The sequence below is a fragment of the Leucopleurus acutus genome, assembly GCF_964270905.1.
Source record: "Leucopleurus acutus genome assembly, chromosome: 1".
Lineage (NCBI taxonomy): Eukaryota > Metazoa > Chordata > Mammalia > Artiodactyla > Delphinidae > Leucopleurus > Leucopleurus acutus.
In genome coordinates, this window is record NC_139142.1 from 131,017,692 (window position 1) to 131,043,634 (window position 25,943).

Below are 25,943 nucleotides of genomic sequence, written 5' to 3' on the forward strand. Positions count from 1 at the left end.
GGAACAGACTATACTCTCATCTGGGAAGCAATAAAGGCAGAAGCCCCTGAAAATGTTTTACTTGGAAAATTATTAATTGCTTTTTACTGTCAATCACATATGCCTTTTAATCAAGAAAGAAATGTCACAAACCTCAAATGTCAGCACAGATTCACGTTAGGCCTACTAATAAATATCAGGTTTGAACACTTTAATACTGATGTACTGTATCACAGAGTGAGTATCCCATTTTACTCAAAAGCAATTAAAAAAAATTCACAGAATCCTTAAAGGGCATCCACATTGATTTCCCAGTGTGTGATTCAGATTTGTTACTGATATAACTATACTTGATTCTAAAGTTTCTATTACAGAAAGCAAAACTAGGAAAGTAGAACTGTTCATTCTACAAATGTGTATGGTGCGGGAGAAACAAAGAAGACAAGGTTTCCGCTTGAGAGGTACCCATAGGCTATAAGGGGAAATAAACCTGCAAATAAATGCTACAGCACAGTTAGATAAGAACAATAGCAGAGTGTGTAGAAAATTCTTTCGGCACACGGGAGAGAGGGACTGACCGTGGTGATAAAGTAGGTAGTGTTAAGAGCTGATTCTTGAAAGGAAGAAGTTCTCTAGGTAGGAAAGGGAAATTATACTCTAGACAAAGGAAACAGTGCAGTAACATATATAGGAGTACAAAACAGGGAAGATCTGGGACTTCCTTGGTGGCACAGTGGTTAAGAATCCGCCTGCCAATGCAGGGGACATGGGTTTGAGTCCTGGTCTGGGAAGATCCCACATGCCGTGGAGCATCTAAGCCCATGCACCACAACTACTGAGCCTGCGCTCCAGAGTGCGTGAGCCACAACTACTGAACCTGCGTGCTTAGAGTCCGCGCTCCACAACAAGAGAAGCCACCGCAATGAGAAGCCCACGCACCACAATGAAAAGTAGCCCCTGCTCGCCACAAGTAGAGAAAGCCTGCGTGCAGCAACGAAGACCCAATGCAGCCAAAAACAAATAAATAAAATTAATTAGTTTAAAATATATTTCTAAACAAAAAAAGGGAAGATTTATCTGAGGAATGTGGAGGTCTGTAGCTGGACTATTGGATATATACAGAGGTGAGAAAATTAGCTTAGAGCCAGATCTTGAAGGATTTTTGTGTTTTGGTTTTTTCTGCAGGGGTCGGGGGGTGGGGGAGGCTTTCAAGAAATTTTGACTTTGGCTGTGAGAAGAAGAGCTAGATTCTAGATGTTTATAAGGTAGAGTTGAATGAACTTGGTGACCAATGGGGTGAGGACTGATACAGACCCCTGGCACTGTGTTTTTCAGCGCAGGTGCTACTGAAATTGCAGGACTGTGTTGTGCACTGTAGGAAGTACAGCATCCCTGGCCCCAGGCTACTAAGCGCCTGCAGGGCCTCTAATCATTGCAACAACTTCCAACACCCCTACACATTCCAAACAGTCTCTAGGAAGTGGACTCCACCCCCCACCTCCTGCCTAGTAGAGAATCAGATGATGGAGCTAAGAGTTAAAGATAGCTATTACAAATCACTGCATCAAACACAATTCACCATTCTGTCTTAAAACTCTAATCTTGACCATCGTACTCTTGAACAATATTATTGTTCTCCTGCCACCTTCAATCTCCTTCACTTTCTTCCTCCTGCACCATGTTTGCCAGAGTGCAAATCTTGGTCTTCTTCTGTTTAACATATTCTCTCAGGATGGTTTCTTAGATCTCAACTCCAGATCTTTACCCAAACTGTATACCTATTATCTGTATACCTATTCCAGGTATAACCTGCATCTATATGTCTCCCTGACTACTGAGGCACCTCTACTTTGATATCTCAAAGCTATGTCAAACTCATTAAGCTCAAAACAGAAACAAAATCATCATCGTTTCCCTCAAATTACTGTAAATGGTACTCAGGCCAAAACAGCAAAGTCATCTTGTATTCCCTTCTCTTCCATATTCAGTCACCCAACCCTGGTCTCTTAAGGCTACCCACGCATATCTAAGGGAGACTGTCATTGCATTGGTCAGGAATATTATTTTTCTAATTGCCTCCTGAAAAGCTCTATAAGGGATTAGATTTCAAATTACTATGATTTTTCAATTTATCTGAAGAAAAAACAGATGTATAATGTACACATTAATATTCCTACCAAATGCCTAAGTCAAACAAGCACTAAAGTATTACATATTACCAAAAAAAAAAGAAAACAAACCCCCCCCCCACTGATTTCCACTGCTTAGTGCTGAATTACATAAAAAGCATAAAAACTACTTTTTAGATTGTTTTGTGAATATTTTACTTCTTAATTAATGGGCAAATCAGAAGACTAGTTAACTCTCTCTTAGTAACAGCTTGTAGGTTTAAGCCTGAACCCTAATGCTTTCCTTTCTCTCCTTGCCACCTAAATATATTTAAATGCAATAGTAAGGAATCTAATGCAGATGTTACCTACTGTAAGTGCTTTGCCTTAGTCCTACAAAATACATAACTTAGAATGTTTTGAAAATTATTAATCTATAATTAGAATAAGTGATGTAAGGTAAATCTCAGGAAAATAAACTTAGTAGTTTAGTCCAAGTTCTTTTATCTACCACTCCCAAAATACTTAGAAAAAAACTGGAACACAAAGAAATAATACCAGCCTTTTAAAAGGTATGCTAATCATCCAAAATAAAACCTAGTGAGAAAAAGTGATTCATGAATTCACCCTCCATAACTGGATTTATAATTCACATATAAAGGTATCACTGCTGCACTTATAAAGTCTATTCTAGACTCCGTCTCTCAGAAGTTGTGTAACTTGGTTAAGCCCCTAAACCATGCTAAGTCTCAGTTTCAGCATCTCCAAAATGAGAGGGTCAGAGTCGATGATCTCAAAGGACCTATCCAGATCTGTATTTCTGTGATTCTATGACAATGAACATTTTGCAGTTGAAGCATAGTTATCTAAATCCTCTGCCATTTTAATCTCCAAAATTCTTATCATCTATATAGTCAGCATTTTAAAAAATGTCACTTGAAGTCAATACCTATTTGTAACCATAAGGTTTGTCCTCTTCCTTCCCAGAATAACACAGTGGTATCGGTAAGTCTCTCCTTCTAACTTTTTGATATGATTCTGAAAAGAAAAGAAGATTCAAGATTTGGGTTGTACATGCATCCAAATAGTATTTCCAATACTCTATATTAGCTAATCATAATAACAGTACCAGTTAGGAAAAAATTATTAAAACCAAAAGCACAATTCTATAGATTGGCACGTGAAGCTAGAAAAATATTCATAGTATAAATTAACTTTCACTGTGCCTTAAAAGACAAATAAGTATTAAACACTAAGTGATCTTCTAATAAAATACATCTTGTTGCATAACTCAGAAGCTTTTAAATATTTACCAGAAATAATCAGACATTTTCATTAATATGAACCTACACTAAAACTGGACATTAACATTACAGGGGTCTTTACCCTGGGGTCCACGGAAGGACTTTGGGAGGTCTATGAACTACCATAACAGAATATAAAATTTTGAAAATGTATTTCTGAACTTTTTTCAAAGGACAGTTCATACTTTTCATCAGATTTTTAAAAGGGGTCTGTGATCCTTCTCAAAGGTTAAGAACCACTGATTTACAGAGGGGTAGATATACACATAATAAAATTCCAAGATAACTGATATTTAATATTTTTGAATATTTGGTCTTATACATTAAACATGCATGAAAAGTACAAGTGTGTATTGAATTATATTCCTGGTAGAAAAGAAAATTTAATTACAATCTTAATACAAACATGAAGAATTTCTAAGATTTCAAATAGCTGGCACAATTTATTACTAAAGACAATTACAAGCATAAAATAATTCAAGTATAAATAGTAGCGCATTAAAATACATTTATTTTTTAACTATCTCAAAACTATTGTGACTTTAGTCAACACACATTAAAATTAATGAAGTTATTTTTATAATTAATGCTAATGAAATGTTATTGACATTATATATAATAATTAAAAATCAGATGAGATAATATATATGAAAATATAAAACATAAACATACCTATAAGATATTAACATTTTATAACCAAGAATACAATATCAATATTATCAAAAGGAGAATATGATCAATAATAATCACAAGCAGAGAAAGCACACTTGTTATTATTTCAAATACATATTGTTTTAAAGATCCTTGGTTCCCAGTCATTCCTTGACAATTACAAAAAGCCATGAACAAGGAAGATGAATCCCCAGAGAATGGGGTCTCAACCTTGGAATGAGTCTCAGAGAGAAGTGGAGTTTAATAGTCACTTGTTTCACATCTTCCCTGTGTGAATTAGCTAAAATCTTTTAACATTTATACCTTAATTCCTTTAAAGAGAATATGGGAAACGAATATAACAATTTAGTGCTTTTACTTTCAGCTTTGAAATTTAAATGTTAAAATATTTAGATTTCAGATGAAATGTACAAGAAATACTACCCACTTTCCATCTTGTATGCATTTTCATTAGTTATCAGGCTTTGCACTTTAAAAAAACTGAAGCTTTTAAAGTATATTTATCACCATAATACATTATAGAAACTTGGTTTCCAGCACTTCTAAAACCCACTGCACTCTGAGATTCAGTCTTTGTGGCAGATTAGTTTATAAAATATTTACTCTCCCTTCCCAAAATGCAACTTGAAGAATTTACAATATTTAGCAAAACCATTCAATTTTTTCAAGTAAATTCTAAGGAAATAATATAAGATATGAAAAAGCATTATGTTTAATGATGTTTATCACAGCATTCTTACTGTTAGTAAAATAACAGAAACAACTTTAATGTCAAGAACTGGGAATGGTCAAATATACGAGGTAAATTTACCTCAACAGACGGTAATGCAAGAATTAAGAATGAAGCATTTCTAAGAACATGGAAAAATATAATTAAAACAAAAAATCAAGGAACACCATTTAAAATATTATATAATCATAACTATGTGAATCAAGATGAATATTAAATAAAAATTGGCTATATATATAAATATATATGTCTGTGTGTAAATATATATGTGTGTGTGTGTGTCATGATAATTATCCTAGGAGAACAGAGGATAAGTAAAAGAGTATATCCTATGAAAACATAGTATATAATTCAGTAACTTTCAAAGCTCAGTATTAAATTAAAGAATACAGAGCAATACTCAGGAGAAAAAGAAAATGGGATAAATCAAAAGATTCCCAAATAAATTATTTAGAATGTACCCACATTACACTAAGCACTAGGAGGACATAATTTACCCTCAAGTGCTCTTTAATATTTACACATTTTGTTATACTAGGTCCCTTAAGGACAGAAGTCTCCTTTCTTCTCTATATCAAACACAGTCTAGATTATCAAATACTTTGTACCCAACTAACTGATTACAGCAAAGTGGGCAAGGGATGAAACAGCCTAAATTTCTTAATTATCCATGCCTACCCTTGCTACCCATGGAAGAAAATTACCAAGTCCTGTTCTTAATGTACAATCATTCTATTTCTTCCAGTTCTCATATCTTAACAAAAACTACTAAATCAGATGACTATATTTAGCTAAAATAATAGTTTCTTGAAGCTTTGTGCTTACTGACATGCAGTTGTAAAAAGGGACATCATGAGGAAAAGAATAACATAAAGAGCTAAACAATCAAAAAGTAAACAATAAAGAAAAGAATTTTAACAAGTTATAAGATTTTCCATAAGTCTCATTAAGACTGTAATACATCCAGGAAAATTAAAAGTCATTACTTTTACCTAAGAAGGAAGAATAATTATTAGTGATGATTTAAGACAGAATCTTGAATTAGTTACTGTGCTTGATTCTCACAGAAACTGTACATGAGGCAACATTTTTGCCAACCCTCAATTATTCAGGCACAAGAAAAGTCTGTCAGCTACAGTTTTAGGCTAGTCTTTGAAGGTCATTCTTTCTTCTTGAAAGAGTCCTTGTTTTAAATATGAAGGATTCAATTTATTCTTTTGATAACTATAGTTTAAAAAATATATAATCCAACTGAACAGTTGTGTTCAGTTCACATACATAAAGAACACATAATAGACTGAACATAAGAATTGATTTTTTTCCCCAACTTTACCAGAAATGCACATGAATACCGTAAGAAAAGATGAAATTCTCAAAATGATAGTAAAAGTATCCACTTGTGAGTTCAATAAAGTGTTCCTCCAACTAAATGTAAAAGAGAGTTGATTTCCTATGTCCTTTCATCTTTTATATTGACCTCTTATTCCTGTACAGTATTACCAGGAATATCATAATTTTTATCTGTAGTCAAGCCACTACAATAAAAAGTTCAGATAGAGGTGAGAAATGTAAAGAAAACTTCATTTTAATGGACTATCACTCTAAATAAATCAGGACAGTCAATTAATACCACAGTTTGTTTTGATTTTTAAGGATGAAATCAAGTAGTAGTATAGAAAACATTTACTCCTGTATTTCCAGTTCTTGCTGTGTAGGCAGAAAAAGAAAGAAAATAAAGTTAGAAGCATGCAGAAAGATAAAATATAATCACATACTATAAAAATCAAAGTCTAAGAAAAATGAAGAGTCATTTTATTTTAAAGTCAAAGTAGGAAAATATTACTAATTTTATTTTGGAGGAAAGCTAGTCATGGGAGAATAGCAATTTACATATGTGTGTATTATTTAAATACAGTAAAATTAAAACTAAAATAAAAGTCAAAAAAATCCTTAAAAAAGTTTTTAAGGTTTAAAAAGATTAAATTGTACATAATCTTTTTTTCTCTCCTCCAGCTTCTGTTTACCTGAATAAATCTAGATTTACAATATAGTCCAAATAAATTAATTTGGTTGGGAGAAAAGGAAGCAGTGAAATTCCAATAATTAGCTACAAAGTAGGAGACCAAAGTTAACAACTCAAACTAAAGGAGCTAACATACAAATAGTAATAAAGCCTATGACTTCTTTTAAGGTTATCCTTTCTGCACTAAAAAGCTTTGATCCTGTGCAGAAAAAAAATGATGAGTTACTCCCATTTAATAGATTATGCTAATACAATAAAACAAATAAATAATCAAATTCTACCCTACCATCATTCCCTGTGTCATCTTTAAAGAAGTTCATGAATCACGAACTTTAGAAACCACCCATGAAATCCTGATCCTAGAAATCTTTAAAATTAAATTTCACTCATGACCATGAAGAATAGAATTTATACCTCAAATAAATCATAGCCCTCAGATTCCTGTCTGTCATAAGGGCGAATGATGCCGTCCTCATGGATCAGGCGAGGGGAACGGAGCCTGGTCACTTCCTCAGTTGATTCTGCCACCCTGTGTAAGGCAGCAGAGTAAGTACATATAAGAAAACATGTGAGAAACTTTCAAAATAATACAAATATATATGTGTTGATTCAACACTGTACTACGTAACACAGTATATCAATATTTGATAAACAGAGTAATTTAAAATAACTTGCCCCAAATAGTGTGACAAGTATTAAAACTAAGTAGGTTTAGGGCTTCCCTGGTGGCGCAGTGGTTGAGAATCTGCCTGCCAATGCAGGGGACACGGGTTCGAGCCCTGGTCTGGGAGGATCCCACATGCCACGGAGCACCTAGGCCCATGAGCCACAACTACTGAGCCTGCACGTCTGGAGATTATGCTCCGCAACAAGAGAGGCCGCGATAGTGAGAGGCCCACGCACCGCGATAAAGAGTGGCCCCCGCTTGCCGCAACTAGAGAAAGCCCGCGCACAGAAACGAAGACCCAACACAGCCAAAAATAAATAAATTAATTAAAACAAACAAACAAACAAAACAAACAAGTAGGTTTGACTCCAAGTTCCCCACCTTTTCTTAAAGAAAAGAAAATGTCAAAATAATAAAGGCAGGGAGTAGGCCATCCACTCTTTGTATCTGTGGTGTCTAGCACACTGCCTGGCATATAGTAGGGACCAATAAACACTTGTTGAATAAAAGAGAAACTGGCTAATAAAAAAATCTCTTCTTACTCCTTTCTGGGGGCATTCTACCTTGTGAACCTGTCAGAGCTTTCAATTAGACTTTAAGGTCCTCACGCACAGGCAGAGTATTTAACCTACTTATGTATTCCTGGCAACAATTAGCACACAGACAATAGCTTGCATACAGTGTGCACTTAATTACCTCTGGATTCCTTGGAAGGTGCTGCTGGCCATATCTATTATTCCACCAGTTGGACGAGCCACCGCACCCACAAGCCCTTTTCCAATTCCTTTAAAGAATCCAGCAGCTCCTTCCTTTTTGGCACCTTCATAAAACCAAAGACAATGAAAGAATAGAGATTTTAAAATCTTTAAAATCAACTTTGAACTCAACAAAAACCTAAGTCAAATACTGAACTGTTTTACCCAGGAAGTTCCTAGAATTTGACTTTCTAAAGAAGTTGAATTTAATCCTAACATGTGATACAACAGCAGTTTTCAAAGTGTGTTAAAAATGCAAATTATTAGCCCCCACTCCCAGCCAGTAATCTGTGCTTTAACAAGTCCCCAAGGTAACCCCAAGGCACACTCAAATTTTACAACTACTGATCCAGGAGTCTAGTCAGTACCTATAACTGGAAGATCTAAGAACTGACCAGAAAATATTGTGGGTTTTTTTTTTTTTGGCCAACAATCAGGAGATTTTTCAAGCAGTGCACTTTTTAAAAAAATATAAGAACTTTATTAAAATATAATTCAAATACTATATAATTCACCCATTAAAGTATACAAGTTAAATGTTTTTTATAGTATATTCAGAGTTGTGCAACTATCACCATAATCAATTTTAGAAAATCTGTTATTATCTCAAAAAGAAACCTCACACCTATCAGCAGTCATTCCCCATCATTTCCCCCTAAACCCTCTTCTCAATCCTATGCAATTTACCTCCTTCCTCCCCACCCTGCAGACCTAGGCAACCACTAACGTACTTTCTATCTGTATGGACTGGCCTATTCTGGTCATTTCCTACAAATGGAATCATACAATATGTGGTCTTTTGTGACTGGCTTTTTTCACTTAGAATCATGCTTTCAAGGTTCACCCATCTTGTACTTATATCAATACTTGATTTCTTTTTATAACTGCATAATAACTTATTTGTAAGGATATACCACATTTTGTTTATCCATGCATTAGATGATGGACATTTGGGTTGCTATTACATTCTGGCTGTTATGAATAATGCTTCTATAAACATTTATGTACAAGTTTTTAAAGCAAACATAGCTTTTTAATTCCCTTGGGTATATACCTAACAGTGGGATTGCTGGGTCACAATTATAAACTCTATGTTTATATTCAGTTGTCCCAGCACCATTTGTTGAAAAGGCTATTTTTCTCTACGGAATTATCTTGGCACCTCTGTCAAAAATCAATCTACCATAAAAGTAAGGATGTATTTCTGGAATCTAAATTCTATTCCATTGATCTATATGTGTACCTGTATGCCAGCACCACCTGTCTTGGCTACTTTAACTTTATAGTAAGTTTTAAAATTGGACAGTGTAAGTCCTCCAACTTCCTTCTTTTCTTCCAGATTGTTTTGGCTATTCGGGGTTCCCCAGAATTCCTATACAAATTTTAGAATCTGCTTGTCAATTTCTGCAAAAAACCTAACTGCGATTTTGATAGGGACTGTACTGAATAAAGTAATGTCCTTTTTTTTAATAGGATAAAAAAAAAGAGTCAATTGCTATTGATGGTCCAAGGGACTCTAGTCTAACTATGGCCCTGTTAAAAATAGCATCCAAAGTCTGAGACATAGTCTACTACTTAACCTCTTCACATCCTGAGGAAAGTTATGCTCATTAAACAATTAACCATGTATCAACTCCTCAGACTCTGTACAGGAAGGAAACGTTCTCAACCTACCTTCCACTGGCTTTGTTATTATTCCAGTCACTCCACCAACGACTCCCTGAGAGAGAAACCAATCAAGTCAAGCCCGAAAGGAAGGTGCTTAATTTTAAACCAACCACTAGAGGTCTCTACAGACATACTAGAAATAACTTTTTTTAAATGAGGACTTGACAGAGAACAACATGCACATGTAAGTGAGCACTATGATTTTTAAAATATTACATCATAGCAAATTTTAAACGGAGCACTTTGTAGAACTTAATAATAGACAAAGGAGTAAAGCAGTAAAGGTGAAAATTTTCTACATCTGACTCTGACACCAATTAGCAGCTGATACAATCTCTTTAGGTCTCAGTTTCCATCCATATCAGTATATGAGTAAGCTGAGAAAATTATACATCTAATTATAAGTTCTAATGAGGTTACTCTATAATCTAGTGAAAGTGTGGAAAACTGAAAATGAAGGGACCTCTGAAGGATAGCAAATATCCCGACAAGTAAAGCACTTTAGAGAATACACAAAACATTACAAATCACTGGCACAAACACAGCAGTTACAGTCTCCTGAATTATCTCCAAAATTTAAAAAATAATATTTGTACATTCTTTAAGTAACTGTCAAGTAACGGTAGTAACTAAAAATACCTGCATATTACATAAACACACAGAAAAGGAACTGAAGGATATATACTATATTGAAAAGATTAGACACCTCTCAGAAGAGGTGAAGGGTAATCAAAGAGTACTTTACAGCCTTACCTATGTTTCCATTACTCGTTTAAAAAAAGAACTTATAAGTTCCTATTATTACCTATAAGGAGGACAGTTATATATTACCTGTATAATTAAACAATATTCGTACATAATTTATAATACCTGTACCTAAAAAGCAGTGAAAGGTAGTTCCTGGTTTATAACCTGTAGCTTGTATGCCTCCCTTCCATAGAAACGGTCGACTGACGATGACCTGAAGAATTCCTCCCACTCGTTACCTCCACATTTCTCCGCTCTACCTGCCCCTTCCCCACTAGTGCTAACCTGCCATCACTACAGTTTTCACTCCAGCTGAGCGCCAAACTAAGTCCAGGAATTGGGGGGTAGATCTGATGGTGATAAAGGGAAGGAGAATAAAAAAGGAAACAAAGGCCACAATTTATCACTACTGATACTCTGACAGACGTTTACTCACAAGCAGTATTCCAAGTGCCAAACAACCAGTACATATTCTAAAGTATATATAAAAGTAAGCATTTCTTGAAGATTCGGCAGGAGACTTACACGCAAGAAGCCCTTTCCCCCTTTGGCCAGGCTGTCACCAAAATCTTTAGGCTGCCGACCCATCTCTTCTCTTCTTTTTTGCTGATATTCTTTGTCCATTGTAATTGCTGCCAAACCTTTTCCAACGGAACCGGTGATTCGAGATACCACTCCTGCTGCACCACCTATCAGAAGGTCAAGAGAAGTCAGTCACACTGTTTCTTTAAAGAGCATTACCACAACATACAGCATGCGGCTGCTTTAAACTAACAGGTGCTTAAAATTCTGTCTCATATACAAAAATGCATTTATTTCTTCCATTTCCCACTTAGCAAGAAGAGGAATAAAACTATTTAAAGTACATTGATTCAACACAACAAAGACATATTTAAAAAACTCAGCAGGTCAGTGTTAAATTATTTTCCAATTAAGAACAAGGGAACACATCTTTTAAAAGGATTATTATAAAAATAATCCCTCTTTTATTAAACATAATCATGTTTTTCATAAACAATGCATTTTATAATAACTATAATTAAAAATACACACACACAGACACACACACACACACACAAATATGTGATACATACCTACTGTGTGTCCAAAGAGACTTCTTACTCCAATTACTAACCCCTCAGCAAATTCTTCAGGGCCTTGAACAGCACCCTGGCCGGAAAAAAAAAAAAAAAAGTTTGCTACTTAAAATTTAAATAAGTTTAAGACTCTGAATCTAATATTTCAGGGTTTCCATGAAGATACAGAATCTGTAAAGATACATAAACATTGTGGTGACAGTTTTCACCTTCTAACCCAAATACTGATGGAATACCTATTGTGTTTGAAGATACCTTCAACCCACATGATCTCAGCAAGCCCTTTAAGATGACAAAAATTGGAGAGGAGTAAATCACTGGCTTCGGTCACAATCTGAAGTTGGCCTCCCAGGACCAAGTGCCATCTGACTGCTAAAGCAAGCCACAGTGACAACGAGACTAAGAGCCCACAGTTTCAGCTCTCTTGTTCTCCCCATTTATTCTCTTTGCTTTGTCCTTCTAAAACCCTCACCACACTAGGCTCCTGGATCCTTTAAATGGAGGAGAACAGGTTAGAGGAAAGCTTGACTATGAAACAAAGTCAGCTTTTAGTGCCCCATTAGTCCTTTCCATAGTGGTGAAACAGCCTTGAAATGGGTCTCAAACTACCTAGCACTCTTCCTTACAACTACATTAAATCCTAGAAAACGTGGGGATGTTTTATTACCCAGACACTAGAAGTGCTCAATTAATTCTAAAACAATCTTTTAATGTCATTTCTAGTAATTTAAAAAAATATATAAAATTGATATATGTTATATGAACATTATTCAGTCCCCAGATACAACTAAAATACAAATTACTTGTCATAAAAAATAGAACATCCATTTTTCTGTACTACACTTAAAATAAATGAAAGATCAATACCTGGAAGGGTTCGTAGAATAAAGCTTCAAATCCTTCTGACAGACCTCTAATCAATCCAAATGGGTTTCCAAGCACATCTAAGCCCAATACAAGGACATACATCTGTTTCAAGAACTACAAGGGAAAAAAAATAAATGAAGTCCTTTACAACTACTGTAAGGAACAACATCATGATGCAGTAAGAAAGTGGGATACTGACTAAATTAGGTTTGTTAAAGGAAAGCGCTGCAGAATAACCACCACTACGACCATTAATTGATCTTTCACTATGTGCTAGGCATTATGTTAGTACTTTTACATGGGTCTTTCAAATTGGACAGAACTAAGGTTTGAGGCAAAGTCTGCCATTTGGCAGTTATGTAACCTTGGACAAGTCACTTAGTCTCTGTAGGCCTTCCTCTTTTCATCTATAAAATGGGAGGTCTATTATACTGACCTTGCATGGCTGAGTATGCATATTAAATGAATATATATTTCAATAACTGGTACTTACTTTTGTTATTATCACTATTTCTATGAACTAGATGGGTTAAAAACAAAAACAAAAACAAAAACAAAAAAAAAGAAAAAATATCCTTATTTGAACATGTAAAAAACATAATGTCTATACACCATAAGAGAAAGGACCTGCCAGCAGAGGAAGGAAAGAGGAATGTCACCCTGGAGTTCCACAGTATAGCAATGGAACCCTAGTGCCCCAAAACAACTACTATGTCTCTGTGCATAGAACTCGAAACATGGAGTAACAGGCAAAGGGAGGAACCTGGCTTCCTCACAATTCTACTAGACTATGCTTAGAAACTATAGTCATTGAAGGAATAAAATGTATTGACTCCTAAGTTACTATTCTTTCCCAAAGTGGTAAATGTACAATTGCAAAGGGAAAAAACACTAAGGGAAACTTTTTTAAAAAGTTTATACGGGGCTGGGGAAAAACTAAAGAAACAGAAATTAATCATTCAAGAAAACTAAGTAATGAGATTGAGAACTGCAGTAAATTAGGTGAACGTCACACACTGTACAATCACATACAAATGTTTTGTTTTGCTATTTTATGAAATATATTCCTTATGAGTTACTATGATAGGAAATTACCTGTTCACTGTAATGTCTAACAACACTCCACATGAGCTGATCTCTGTTGTAAAACTGATATCGAATTTCATAATAAGCAAGTCTGGGAGGAGAAAGTGCCAAAAGTACTAAGATTATTTTTTGAAAAAAAAAAGAGACTTAAAAATTCAATAATAATCATTGCTAATTCACAATTAGGTTTGTACACATAATTTCAGATCTTAAATATTAGGATAACAAAACTACTATAAAAATAGTGCATTCTCATGCAAATCTTTCATAAACACATAAAGAGTAAAAAGGTTTAAAAAAGTTGACCATAATCCCACCACACAGTGGATTTTTTAAAAAGTTTTTTCTTCTTCTCATTTTCCACTTTGAATTCTTTCTTTTCTGTGCAACTGCAAAATATTAAAACATTCTGTATGCATTTTTACACTCAGCATTGTGGATAAATATTCTTCTGTGTTTTCAAAATTCTATGTAACCATTCTAAATAATGCATAGTATTCCATCATGTGAACATGTCATAACAAACGATTCTTCCACAGTCAGACATTTTTAAATTTTGACATAATAATGCTGCTATGCGCATCTTGAATATAACTTTGGTTGTGTTTCAAGATTATTTTTTGGACCGAATTCCCACCCAAAATAATTAATGAGTGAAAGACTACAAAAACATTTAAGGCTCTTGAATAGATCCCTTTCCACTGATACAAATAGTAAAAATAAATAAATAAATAAAAAGTGCCCATTTCTTAGATCCACCCCTCTCTAGTATTAGGATTTCTCATATTTTGAAAGCTTTGATAACTTGTTTTAATTTGCATATATTCTTTGATAAATAATAAAGCTAACCATTTCTAATATCTATTAGCCACTGTATCTTCCCTTTTGTGAATTATCTCACATTGTCCTCTGGCACCTATGGCATTGGAACTTTTAGGTTAAAAATTAAGATTATTATCTTTTGTTATACTTGTCATCATATTTTTCCAGTCCTTTGTTTTTTAAGTGTTTTCATTGATTTTATTGTAAGAGTTTAATTTTTATGTAGTCAAATCAATTTTGTATTTTTCCATTGGGATTTTTTCATGGCTTTTAAACACAGAAAGGTTTCCTTTTATTCAGAGATTTGATAGCGATTAACTTCTATTTTTCCTTAGTCTTTGTTTTTCTATTTGAACTTTATGTTTAAGCCTTCAATTCCTATGAAATTTGATAGTGTGCAAGTGAGGTGAAAATAATATTAATGAATTTTTTTCTCCAGTATCACTGTTGAATATTCAATTCAATAAACATTCATTGAATTTATATGTCTCTGGCACACACAAATATTCTAATTTTAAATGCAGCAAGGAGCTATTATCTATACTTTGCCATATAATTATACTGAAATCTAATCCTGTTGTTATATATTTCTAAATATAATTCCTTTTAAAACATGGTCAATTTATAATATACTACTAAACTAATTCAATGTTTATACTATATTCATGTATTATCTAGATACTGATAACTGCAGAAGATATCAGACTCTTTACCTTATCTTTATGAGTAAAATAAGTATACCTAAAGGGCATAATTAGAAAGGGACCAAATTATTCAAGAATAAGTAGTAAGAATTATCATTTTTCGAAGCTAACATTTTAGCACAAATGGAGAGAATTAATATCCAGAAACATCATCCTGATATAAAAACCTCCCCAATACACTTTAACATAACTCTTACTTGAATATAAGGTCATCCACATCAGTCAGAGTAGCACCTATGCTTTTCAATAGCAGATTGACAGAATGAATTGGAATCATTTCCTTGTTTTCTTGGTCTGACTCTTCATCGCCAGAACCCAAAGACAAACTCAAGTGCAACTAAAAGAAAAATAATGTTCAATAAATGAAAACTAAAAACAAAAATATTTACATACATAGAAGCCAGATCGTCCAGATACAAACAAATGGTGTATCTTTCAATTAGAGTCCTAAAGAAAACTACTATTTATTACTCAGTAAATTACACTGAACAGCTCTGATTCTCATATTTACCTTCTGATAAAATACAAATCAGTCTGTCCCAAAAATTGAACTATAATTTTATTCAAAGCCTATAAATACCATTGTGTTTATATGGAGGAGACCAAAACCTTTTGCAAAAACAGCATCATCATTTTAAGGAGAAAAATGTGTCAACTGGCCCACAAGTAATCTAACACTTGAAATAATGGACAATCATTTATTTTAATCCAATAAGATAAACAACTTATGGTAACAACTAACAATAACAACTGTGGTATCATCATACCATAATAACAAGTAACAAGAACATGACAATTATGGCAACAATTGGCAAGTTCTAAACAAATTTTTAAAAGAGTAATAAGTTTTTCAGCTTCCACGGACTCTTCAACTCAGTACTTAGCCATGAGATTTTCACATTCCCATTTAGCTTCTTCTACTTTGTGCTGCATCATCATTAGTGCAACAGTGCCAGAAGGCAACAGTACCAGAAGACACAGGCGTAAGGTAATTCAACACGTGTTAAGTAAAGCAGATAACTCTCCCTTCTCATTCTGCCATTCTCTAGGCATTTTCCCTCATTAACAGAGAGCTCAATAGAGGGGACTTGAGGTAAAGCCAAGAAAGCCTGGTTGTTGAGATTTTTTCTCTGATGTGGACTTTTGCCCATCTTCAGAGTCACAGACTGCTGTGATCCAGGAAAGGTAATCTTAGGTGAAAAGAGATCCAGCTTTTTCCTAGGGCAAAGTCACCATGGAATAAGAAAATGACCATGGTTCATGATCTTAATTATTCAACTTCATGGCACAATTCCCAGTGCGCCTAAAAATACGTATATGTAAATCATCAATCTTTAATACCCCCGAGATTATAAACTCCGTAAAGTCATTTTACACCTTCCACAGCAACTCTGATAGCAGGCCTTCAGTAAATAATCTGTTGAAGGTACTGCTCAATCTCATAAAGAACTGATTTTCATTTAATAATGAAAAAGAAGTTGTGCATAATACCACATAAAACAATATCAATTTTAAACCTAACACTATGGATATGTCTGATAACACCAAACTAATGTATCAATTTAAAATAATAATTGCATTTTATAAATCTATTCATTTAGCTGAATGGATTGGTGAATGCAACTAAAAATAATGTGCTATAAACAGTTTTGGAGACTGTAAAGGATCATCAATATTTTAAAAGAGTTACTTAATTGTAAATCTGGCCCATTACACAAGTTTAGAGCTTCATGGTTGACAGCATTTGTGAATTCTCTAAGCAGTCACCTTCCCCTATAAAAGCTAAAAAGAATAACAAAAGGAGATAAGGAAATGAGTTCATAAAGTACAAAATCAGGCAAGTGAAATGTATCCAATTTTCCACTCTCTTAGTTACAATCAAATTTTGGAAGGGTGAAAAACACCGCATCAACAGTATAATACCTACTTCAGCATTTTCACATTCTGGTTAGGAAACCCATTATAGCTTTCTATTCAGACAGTGACAGCAGTTACAAAGTGCAACCAAAACATTAAACACTGGTGAGCACTTCTTTGCTTAATTAAGAAATGCTTTTGTCAGCTTTTTCCTTGAAGAAAGGGGTTATTAATTCAAGACTAGAAAGCACGCTCTGGTGGTTTCTCTGTGGGAATTATGGTTGTACATATGTCAGAGAACTGTCTTAATTATTTCAATTAATCAAACAGAATTCCCACCAAATACTTGATGCAACAAATTAAAACCCATATTTGTACACAGATCCTTTAAAAATTCTACAATACTGTCAAATTTTCAAAATAGTAATTATAACAAACCTTAATAGGAGAAATATGGAAATGTTCAAAGAAACTAAGAATGGACGTATCAGTCACTGAGGTCTCCACTAATTCTGTGTTTATAGCATCAGAGTCTTCCTGGATTAACTCTATCTGAAAAAAATTAATCAAGAATTTCTATTTTAATTTTTTTTCCTACTACAATTAGTGCAAAGAATGGTTGATTTAATTTTTTTACTTTATAATTTTCCCAAGAAATAAAAATTATTACCCATTTTCTTTCGGCTTCAGGGTCAGCTGTTGGGGTAAACAGTGCAGTAATAGCTCCTAGAAACCCCTGATCAACTTTTAAGGCCATTTCCTGAATGAGAACCATAAAATACCTAAGGAAAAAAAAATTTTAAGTGGAAAAGGTTTTTTTTAAGATGAAAAAGGCTTTCTATCAAACCTTGTAATTTTCCATGTTAAAACTTTGATTTTGGCCAAAAACCACATCTTGTTCCTTGATCTGTAAAAAAAAGTGTTATGTTAACAAGATCAAAGTCTACTTAGACTGAGATTTTTTTTTTTCATTATAGTGAAGGTTTCACTAGAGGTAATACTGCTGTATTAACACTTAGCATTTAAAGTCCCAAATTCCATATTTAAGGGACAAAAGCCAAGATGATGTAGCATGTATTACTTAATTTTTAAAGTCCACAGGAATTACTTTAAAGAACACACCTCACAAACACACTTATCATTTGTATTTCACTAACTATTTTATATCCTAATGGAAGTTACAAAGGAGAGAAAGTGGTTGAAGGAATTTTACTTTAAAATATATATTATTAAGATAAGTTTCAATATAGAAAATCACTTGACCAAAAGTAGACTGATATGTTCAGGTGGATAATAATTTTTATACAGAAGTCACTTTCAAAAGAGTAAAATTTATTTTCAAAGTAGATTCTCATTTTAAATTCCTTTAGATAAATAAGGGAATCTTTACTTACTTGAACTGTAAGACTTTACTGTACTCATTAAATCTTGTGATGACACTCACATCAATGAAAGGTTTGGGCTCTAAAAGGAAGAAAGAAAACAGGAGAAAGACAATCAAGCTTTATAATAGGTCAAAATAATGTCTACTCAACTTTTATATACAGGGTATATCTCAATTTAATTTCTTTTTACCTGAATCCAAAGCAATAGATTTTGGAGGGGCCACAGGATGAAATACAACAGGGAACACTGTACCTGGTAACTGACTATCAACCTGACAAAAAAAAAAAAAAAAGAAAACTGATTCAGCAGGACTTGAAATAATTTAAAGTTAAACTTTTGTTTCAGAGACAATATTATAGATGATGCCACTAATTGCATCATAAATAAGTATCTGTATGTATATGTGCTACTATTAAAAGTTTCACTTTAAATCTAAAATTCTTATAAATCTCACCAAGGGCAAGCTTTTACATAAAGGAATATATAAACATCCTCATAATTGCACTAAAATTGTACAGCATGAACACCATTAATGGAAATATTTGTACCTATGGACCATGTGAGATTTCATCTATCCATTATTTAAATAAAAATTTAAGTAGAGACCAGATATGAAATTAGAGGTTAGGTATTAAGAAAAAAATTAAAATGTCCTAAATAGCAGTAATCGGTAGTTAAAAGCAAGAGATGGAGAGACAGAGGAAAGGAGCAAGCAAACAAGCAGACAAAAACAGCCTCCAATAAAGCCCCACTCATTCCCACAGAGAAGGACAAAAGAAAATCCTCTTTTGGGATCCCATGACAAATACAAAGGAATATTAAAAACAACAATTTCAGTGTAAGAAAACACTCTGGCAGGCTAACTGGTCAAATTAAAGTCTCAACGGTCATTTAGCCTTGGATGGTGAATCTACAGGAATATGTGGAAGGAGAATAAATGTATAAACAAAAAGAAAGATACCAACTATGATGCATGATAGAATCTTGTTAAAAAAAAAAAAAAATTTAGACCCAAGATTCCCAAACTGATTAGATATATCTACTGAATAGGATGATAATGTTACCTGAAGCCAATACAATCTGGCCCTTAAACTTCTTTGGTGAGGAGACTGCTTAAATTCAACCTGAATTCCTGATAAAAAATCTCGCTTTATAGGGCACCGAACAGGGAGGCGCATTTCCATTGGGTCTTTGCCAAAATTTACCTGGAAAAAAAGTACACGTGTTTGTGATAAACTGGTATGAGCAGTGAAGCCCATTTTATATATCCACTTACAAACTGGAAAGGAAAAGTATCTTAATCTCTTGGTCTCATCAAAAGATCTACCTTAAGATGATCTACAGTTGAGATACTGGAAGCAGAATCATCACTTTTCTACCAAGGTTATAAGGAAAACAAGAAAACAATTGGAGAACTTTTCAACTATATAAATTATACTTAAAAAAAAAAGCCATGCTTTTTACATTTTAAAAACCTCAATTGTAATGGATAATTCTAGATAACACTTAAACTTTGTTTTAACAAAGTTAAACAAGGAATAGTTAATAGCTTATTTACCTCTGACACTAATTGTAGAGTGTTTTCTCATTTGAGCATGACCAACACTTACAGGGATGGGCGTGGGGTTGGGGAGCATATCTGGTGACAATGCAGACTCAACCATTAAAGACAAAGAGCAGCCCAAATTGCATGACTGAACCTGCAGTCAAGCTTCTGGGGTCTTCTCGGAGCAAAAGTGACTTTCAGTTTCAACAGTGTAGGGGCCTATGTAGAGTACACATTTACATGTGTACATCTACTCATGTCCTACAATCATTCACATTTAATGAATTTAATTGAGCAAGTTTTCTATAGAGTTTTCATCACTGATATATACAATTTTGCACAGCCTTTATTTAGCAATATATATTGGTATCATTCAGAATAGGAAAAGTTTCAATAAGCAATCTTAATTTCTCCATAATCTTCCTAAAAACAAGTTACATGAAACTATCTGCTTTACAAATAGAAGAAATTATAAAAATGCAGATAAGAAACGTATTTAGATAATGTTTCATACTATATGATTCAACAATGTACTTTAATTTAAAATGTACTAATAAATTTTACTAGTTATGCCAATCCTACAAATTAATTAGTTTCTGCATACACATTTTTACTTGGATAGTGAAATTTTATTTACCACCACCAGAAGCGACAAAATACATATATAAGAAACAAAACAAAACAATTGCGGTATACCTCAAAATTATCATCTAGTTTAATCCAGCCAAGGTCTCTTGATTCTAGATATTTCTTATAGGACTTTTCCAATAAAATTATCTGCTTTTGACTAAATGGCTTCCATTTCTGTTTTGGTTTCATCTCCCAAACAACACCAGAACTAAAACAATTCACAAAGAAAATTAATTAAATTAAATACATATTTACGTTGTGGAACTGTCATTCAACTCCAAATTGTTGCAACTGTCAACCACCTATGAAAATCACATTTATACATGAGATTTTTTTAAAATACCAAAATATATCTGTGTTATAAAAGTGCATAAGGAAAAGAGGCAGGGGAAAATCTTTTTGTCACACGTTGGCATCAATGAGCTAAGGGACCAGCAAACTTTTTTCATATGGGGATATTTTAGGCTTTGTGAGCTGAGACAAAATCAAAGTTATTATGTAGGTACTTAAATAACAAGAGAGATAAAACACTTCCATACATTTTTTAATTGATGAAATTCAAAATGTAAAAATAACAATTGGGTACAATTTTTAAAAACAAGTCTATTAATGAGAAAAACCTTTCTCCCTCCCTCGCTTCCTCCCTTCCTTTTTATTGAGGTATAGTTGACATATAACATTACTTAGTTTCAGATGTACAACATAATGATTTGATATTTGTATATACTGTAAAACTATCACCACAGTAACAGTTAACTTCCATTACCATACATAGTTACAAATAAATTTTTTTACACTTCTTTTGTGGAGGTGACAACTTTTCACTTAATTAGGGCTCAAAGTTAGTGTTCCCTATTCTCAAAATGTATTGCAAATGTTCATCTGTTAATGCTGATCTGTAATGAGCATCTTTAAAAATGTCCTTTCATGCAGAGATACTGTCAAATACTGATCTCAATCTAAGACAATATTAGTTTAACTAAGCATATGTATCGCTTATAATACATGTGTAAAATTCTATTCTATATTAGAAAAATTCTAGATATAATTTTAAATTCTGTTCCCTACTCTATTAGAGTCTTCTCTTGATTGTTGCCTTTTAGCATGTCAATACATTACAAATCAATCACTTACGATTGAAGGTTAGGTAGAAGCTCTTTCATTAATAGTTAAATGAATTTTGAAATGTGGAAATTTTCTTTATACTTGCCCTGAGGTTGGAAAACATGTTGTTGGAACTGTAGTTGTAGGTCATAGAATATATCCACCAGCTCCAAACTTGTGTGGGGTTGGAGATATCACTTCTTGTTTTAACTTTGGACAGCAGAGGAAATATATAAAATAGACTAACATTATTTGCGATTCAAATGTTAGTTGTCATCAAAATGACTTTGCTGTTTTACTTTCTGCTTTTAGGGTGAATTTACTATCAATTCCGCAGCAAAAGCTAACTTCCAAAGCCATTCAGTGTTCAGTAATAGTGGCTGAGGGCTTCCCTGGTGGTGCAGTGGTTGAGAGTCCGCCTGCCGATGCAGGGGACACGGGTTTGTGCGCCAGTCTGGGAAGATCCCACATGCCACAGAGCGGCTGGGCCCGTGAGCCATGGCCGCTGAGCCTGTGCGTCCAGAGCCTGTGCTCCGCAACGGGAGAGGCCACAACAGTGAGAGGCCCGCGTACCGCAAAAAAAAAAAGAAAGCTGGAGTAGCAATACTCATATTAGATAAAACAGACTTTAAAATAAAGAATGTTACAAGAGACAAGGAAGGACACTACATAATGATCAAGGGAGCAATCCAAAAAGAAGATATAACAATTATAAATATATATGCACCCAACAAAGGAGCACTTCAATACATAAGGCAACTGCTAACAGCTATAAAAAAGGAAATCGACAGTAACACAATAATAGTGGGGGACTTTAACACCTCACTTACACCAATGGACAGATCACCCAGACAGAAAAGTAATCAGGACACACGAGCCTTAAATGACACAATAGACCAGACAGACTTAACTGATATTTATAGGACATTCCATCCAAAAACAGCAGACTACACTTACTTCTCAAGTGCACACGGAACATTCTCCCAGATAGATCACATCTTGGGTCACAAATCAAGCCTTGGTAAATTTAAGAAAACTGAAATCATATCAAGCATCTTTTCTGACCACAATGCTATGAGATGAGAAATCAATTAGAGGGAAAAAAACGTAAAAAGCACAAACACACGGAGGCTAAACAATATGTTACTAATAACCAAGAGATCACTGAAGAAATCAAAAAATACCTAGAGACAAATGACAATGAAAACACAACAACCCAAAACCTACAGGATGCAGCAAAAGAAGTTCTAAGAGGGAAGTTTATAGCAATACAAGCCTACCTCAAGAAACAAGAAAAATCTCAAATAAACAATCTAATCTTACACCTAAAGGAACTAGAGAAAGAAGAACAAACAAAACCCAAAGTTAGTAGAAGGAAAGAAATCATAAAGATCAGAGCAGAAATAAATGAAATAGAAACAAAGAAAACAACAGCAAAGATCAATAAAACTAAAAGCTGGTTCTGTGAGAAGATAAACAAAATTGATAAACCATTAGCCAGACTCATCAAAAAAAGAGGAAGAGGACTCAAATCAATAAAACTAGAAATGAAAAACGAGAAGTTACAACAGATACCACAGAAATACAAAGCATCCTAAGAGACTACTACAAGCAAATCTATGCCAATAAAATGGACAACCTGGAAGAAATGGACAAAGTTTTAGAAAGGTATAACCTTCCAAGACTGAACCAAAAAATTGCAGACCTTCCTCCAAAAAACTGCAGTGGAAGGAACACTCCCAAATTCATTCTATGAGGCCACCACCATCCTGATACCAAAACCAGAAAAAGATACTACAAAAAAAGAAAATTACAGACCAATATCACTGACGAATATAGATGCAAAAATTCTCAACAAAATACTGGCAAACAGAATCCAACAACACATTTAAAGGATCATACACCATGATCAAGTTGGATTTGTCCCAGGGATGCAAGGATTCTTCAATATACGCAAATCAATCAATGTGATACACCATATTAACAAATTGAGGAATAAAAACCATATGATCATCTCAATAGATGCAGAAAAAGCTTTTGACAATATTCAACACCCATTTATGATAAAAACTCTCCAGAAAGTGGGCATAGAGGGAACCTACGTCAACATAACAAAGGCCATATACAACAAACCCACAGCAAACATCATTCTCAATGGTGAAAAACTGAAAGCACTTCCTCTAAGACCAGGAACAAGAAAAGGATGTCCACTCTCGCCACTATTATTCAACATAGTTTTGGAAGTCCTAGTCATGGCAATCAGAGAAGAAAAAGAAATAAAAGGAATACAAATTGGGAAAGAAGAAGTAAGGCTGTCACTGTTTGCAGATGACATGATACTATATAGAGAATCCTAAAGATGCCACCAGAAAACTACTAGAACTAATCAATGAATTTGGTAAAGTTGCAGGATACAAAATTAATGCACAGAAATCTCTTGCATTCCTATACACTAACAATGACAAATCTGAAAGAGAAATTAAGGAAACACTCCCATTTACTACTGCAACAAAAAGAATAAAATACCTAGGAATAAACCTACCTAGGGAGACAAAAGATCTGATCTGTATTCAGAATCTATAAGACACTGATGAAAGAAATTAAAGATGATACAAACAGATGGAGAGATATACCGTGTTCTTGGATTGGAAGAATCAATATTGTGAAAATGACTATATTACCCAAAGCAATCTACAGATTCAATGTAGTCCCTATCAAATTACCAATGGCATTTTTTACAGAACTAGAACAAAAAATCTTAAACTCTGTATGGAGACACAAAAGACCCCAAATAGCCAAAGAAGTCTTGAGGGAAAAAAACAGAGCTGGAGGAATCAGACTCCCTGACTTCAGACTATACTACAAAGCTACAGTACAAAGCTACAGTAATCAAGACAATATGGTACTGGCACAAAAACAGAAACACAGACCTATGGAACAGGAAAGCCCAGAGATAAACCCATGCACCTATGGTCAACTAATCTATGACAAAGGAGGCAAGAATATACAATGGAGAAAAGATAGCCTCTTCAATAAGTGGTGCTGGGGAAACTGGACAGCTACATGTAAAAGAATGAAATTAGAACACTCCCTAACACCATACAAAAAAATAAACTCAAAATGGATTACAGACCTAAATGTAAGACCGGACACTATAAAACTCTTAGAGGAAAACAGAAGAAGAACACTCTTTGACATAAATCACAGCAAGATCTTTTTTGATCCACCTCCTAGAGTAATGGAAATAAAAACAAAAATAAACAAATGGGACCTAGTGAAACTTAAAAGCTTTTGCAAAGCAAAGGAAACTACAAACAAGACAACCCTCAGAATGGGAGAAAATATTTGCAAACGAATCGACAAAGGATTAATCTCCAAAATATATAAACAGCTCATGCAGCTCAATATTAAAAAAACAAACAACCCAATCAAAAAATGGGCAGAAGACCTAAACAGACATTTTTCCAACTAAGACAAACAGATGGCCAAGAGGCACATGAAAAGCTGCTCAACATCACTAATTATTACAGAAATGCAAATCAAAACTACAATGAGGTATCACCTCACACCAGTTAGAATGGGCAACATCAGAAAATCTACGAACAACAAATGCTAGAGAGGGTGTGGAGAAAAGGGAACCCTCTTGCACTGTTGGTGGGAATGTAAATTGATACAGCCACTATGGAGAACTGTATGGAGGTTCCTTAAAAAAACAAAAATAGAATTACCATATGACCCAGCAATCCCACTACTGGGCATATACCCAGAGAAAACCATAATTCAAAAAGACACACATACCCCAACGTTCATTGCAGCACTATTTACAATAACCAGGTCATGGAAGCAACCTAAATTCCCATCGACAGACGAATGGATAAAGAAGATGTGGTACATATACACAATGGAATATTACTCATCATAAAAAGGAACGAAATTGGGTCATTTGTTGAAATGTGGATGGATCTAGAGAGTGTCATAAAGAGTGAAGTAAGTCAGAAAGAGAAAAACAAATATCGTATATTAACACATATATGTGGAACCTAGAAAAATGGTACAGATGAACCGGTTTGCAGGGCAGAAATAGAGACACAGATGTAGAGAACAAACATATGGACACCAAGGGGGGAAAGCGGCGGGGGGCTGCAGTAGTGGTGTGATGAACTGGGAGATTGGGATTGACATGTATACACT

At 34.1% G+C, this 25,943-nt stretch overlaps 1 protein-coding gene across 1 annotated transcript in view; it reads right to left on the reverse strand.

Moving 5' to 3' along the window:
• The window catches only part of VPS13C (vacuolar protein sorting 13 homolog C), a 172,940-nt gene that overhangs the window by 4,147 nt on the left and 142,850 nt on the right, over positions 1 to 25,943 (reverse strand). The window contains exons 66-80 of the mRNA XM_082842024.1: positions 20,715 to 20,856; positions 19,537 to 19,677; positions 18,662 to 18,743; positions 18,481 to 18,550; positions 17,757 to 17,868; positions 17,525 to 17,638; positions 15,427 to 15,566; positions 13,713 to 13,794; positions 12,618 to 12,731; positions 11,748 to 11,823; positions 11,179 to 11,342; positions 9,913 to 9,958; positions 8,180 to 8,303; positions 7,231 to 7,345; positions 3,037 to 3,125 (exon numbers count right to left, since the gene is read on the reverse strand). Coding sequence (XP_082698150.1) covers positions 3,037 to 3,125; positions 7,231 to 7,345; positions 8,180 to 8,303; positions 9,913 to 9,958; positions 11,179 to 11,342; positions 11,748 to 11,823; positions 12,618 to 12,731; positions 13,713 to 13,794; positions 15,427 to 15,566; positions 17,525 to 17,638; positions 17,757 to 17,868; positions 18,481 to 18,550; positions 18,662 to 18,743; positions 19,537 to 19,677; positions 20,715 to 20,856 — 1,611 coding nt within the window. The remainder of the gene's footprint in view (positions 1 to 3,036; positions 3,126 to 7,230; positions 7,346 to 8,179; positions 8,304 to 9,912; positions 9,959 to 11,178; positions 11,343 to 11,747; positions 11,824 to 12,617; positions 12,732 to 13,712; positions 13,795 to 15,426; positions 15,567 to 17,524; positions 17,639 to 17,756; positions 17,869 to 18,480; positions 18,551 to 18,661; positions 18,744 to 19,536; positions 19,678 to 20,714; positions 20,857 to 25,943) is intronic.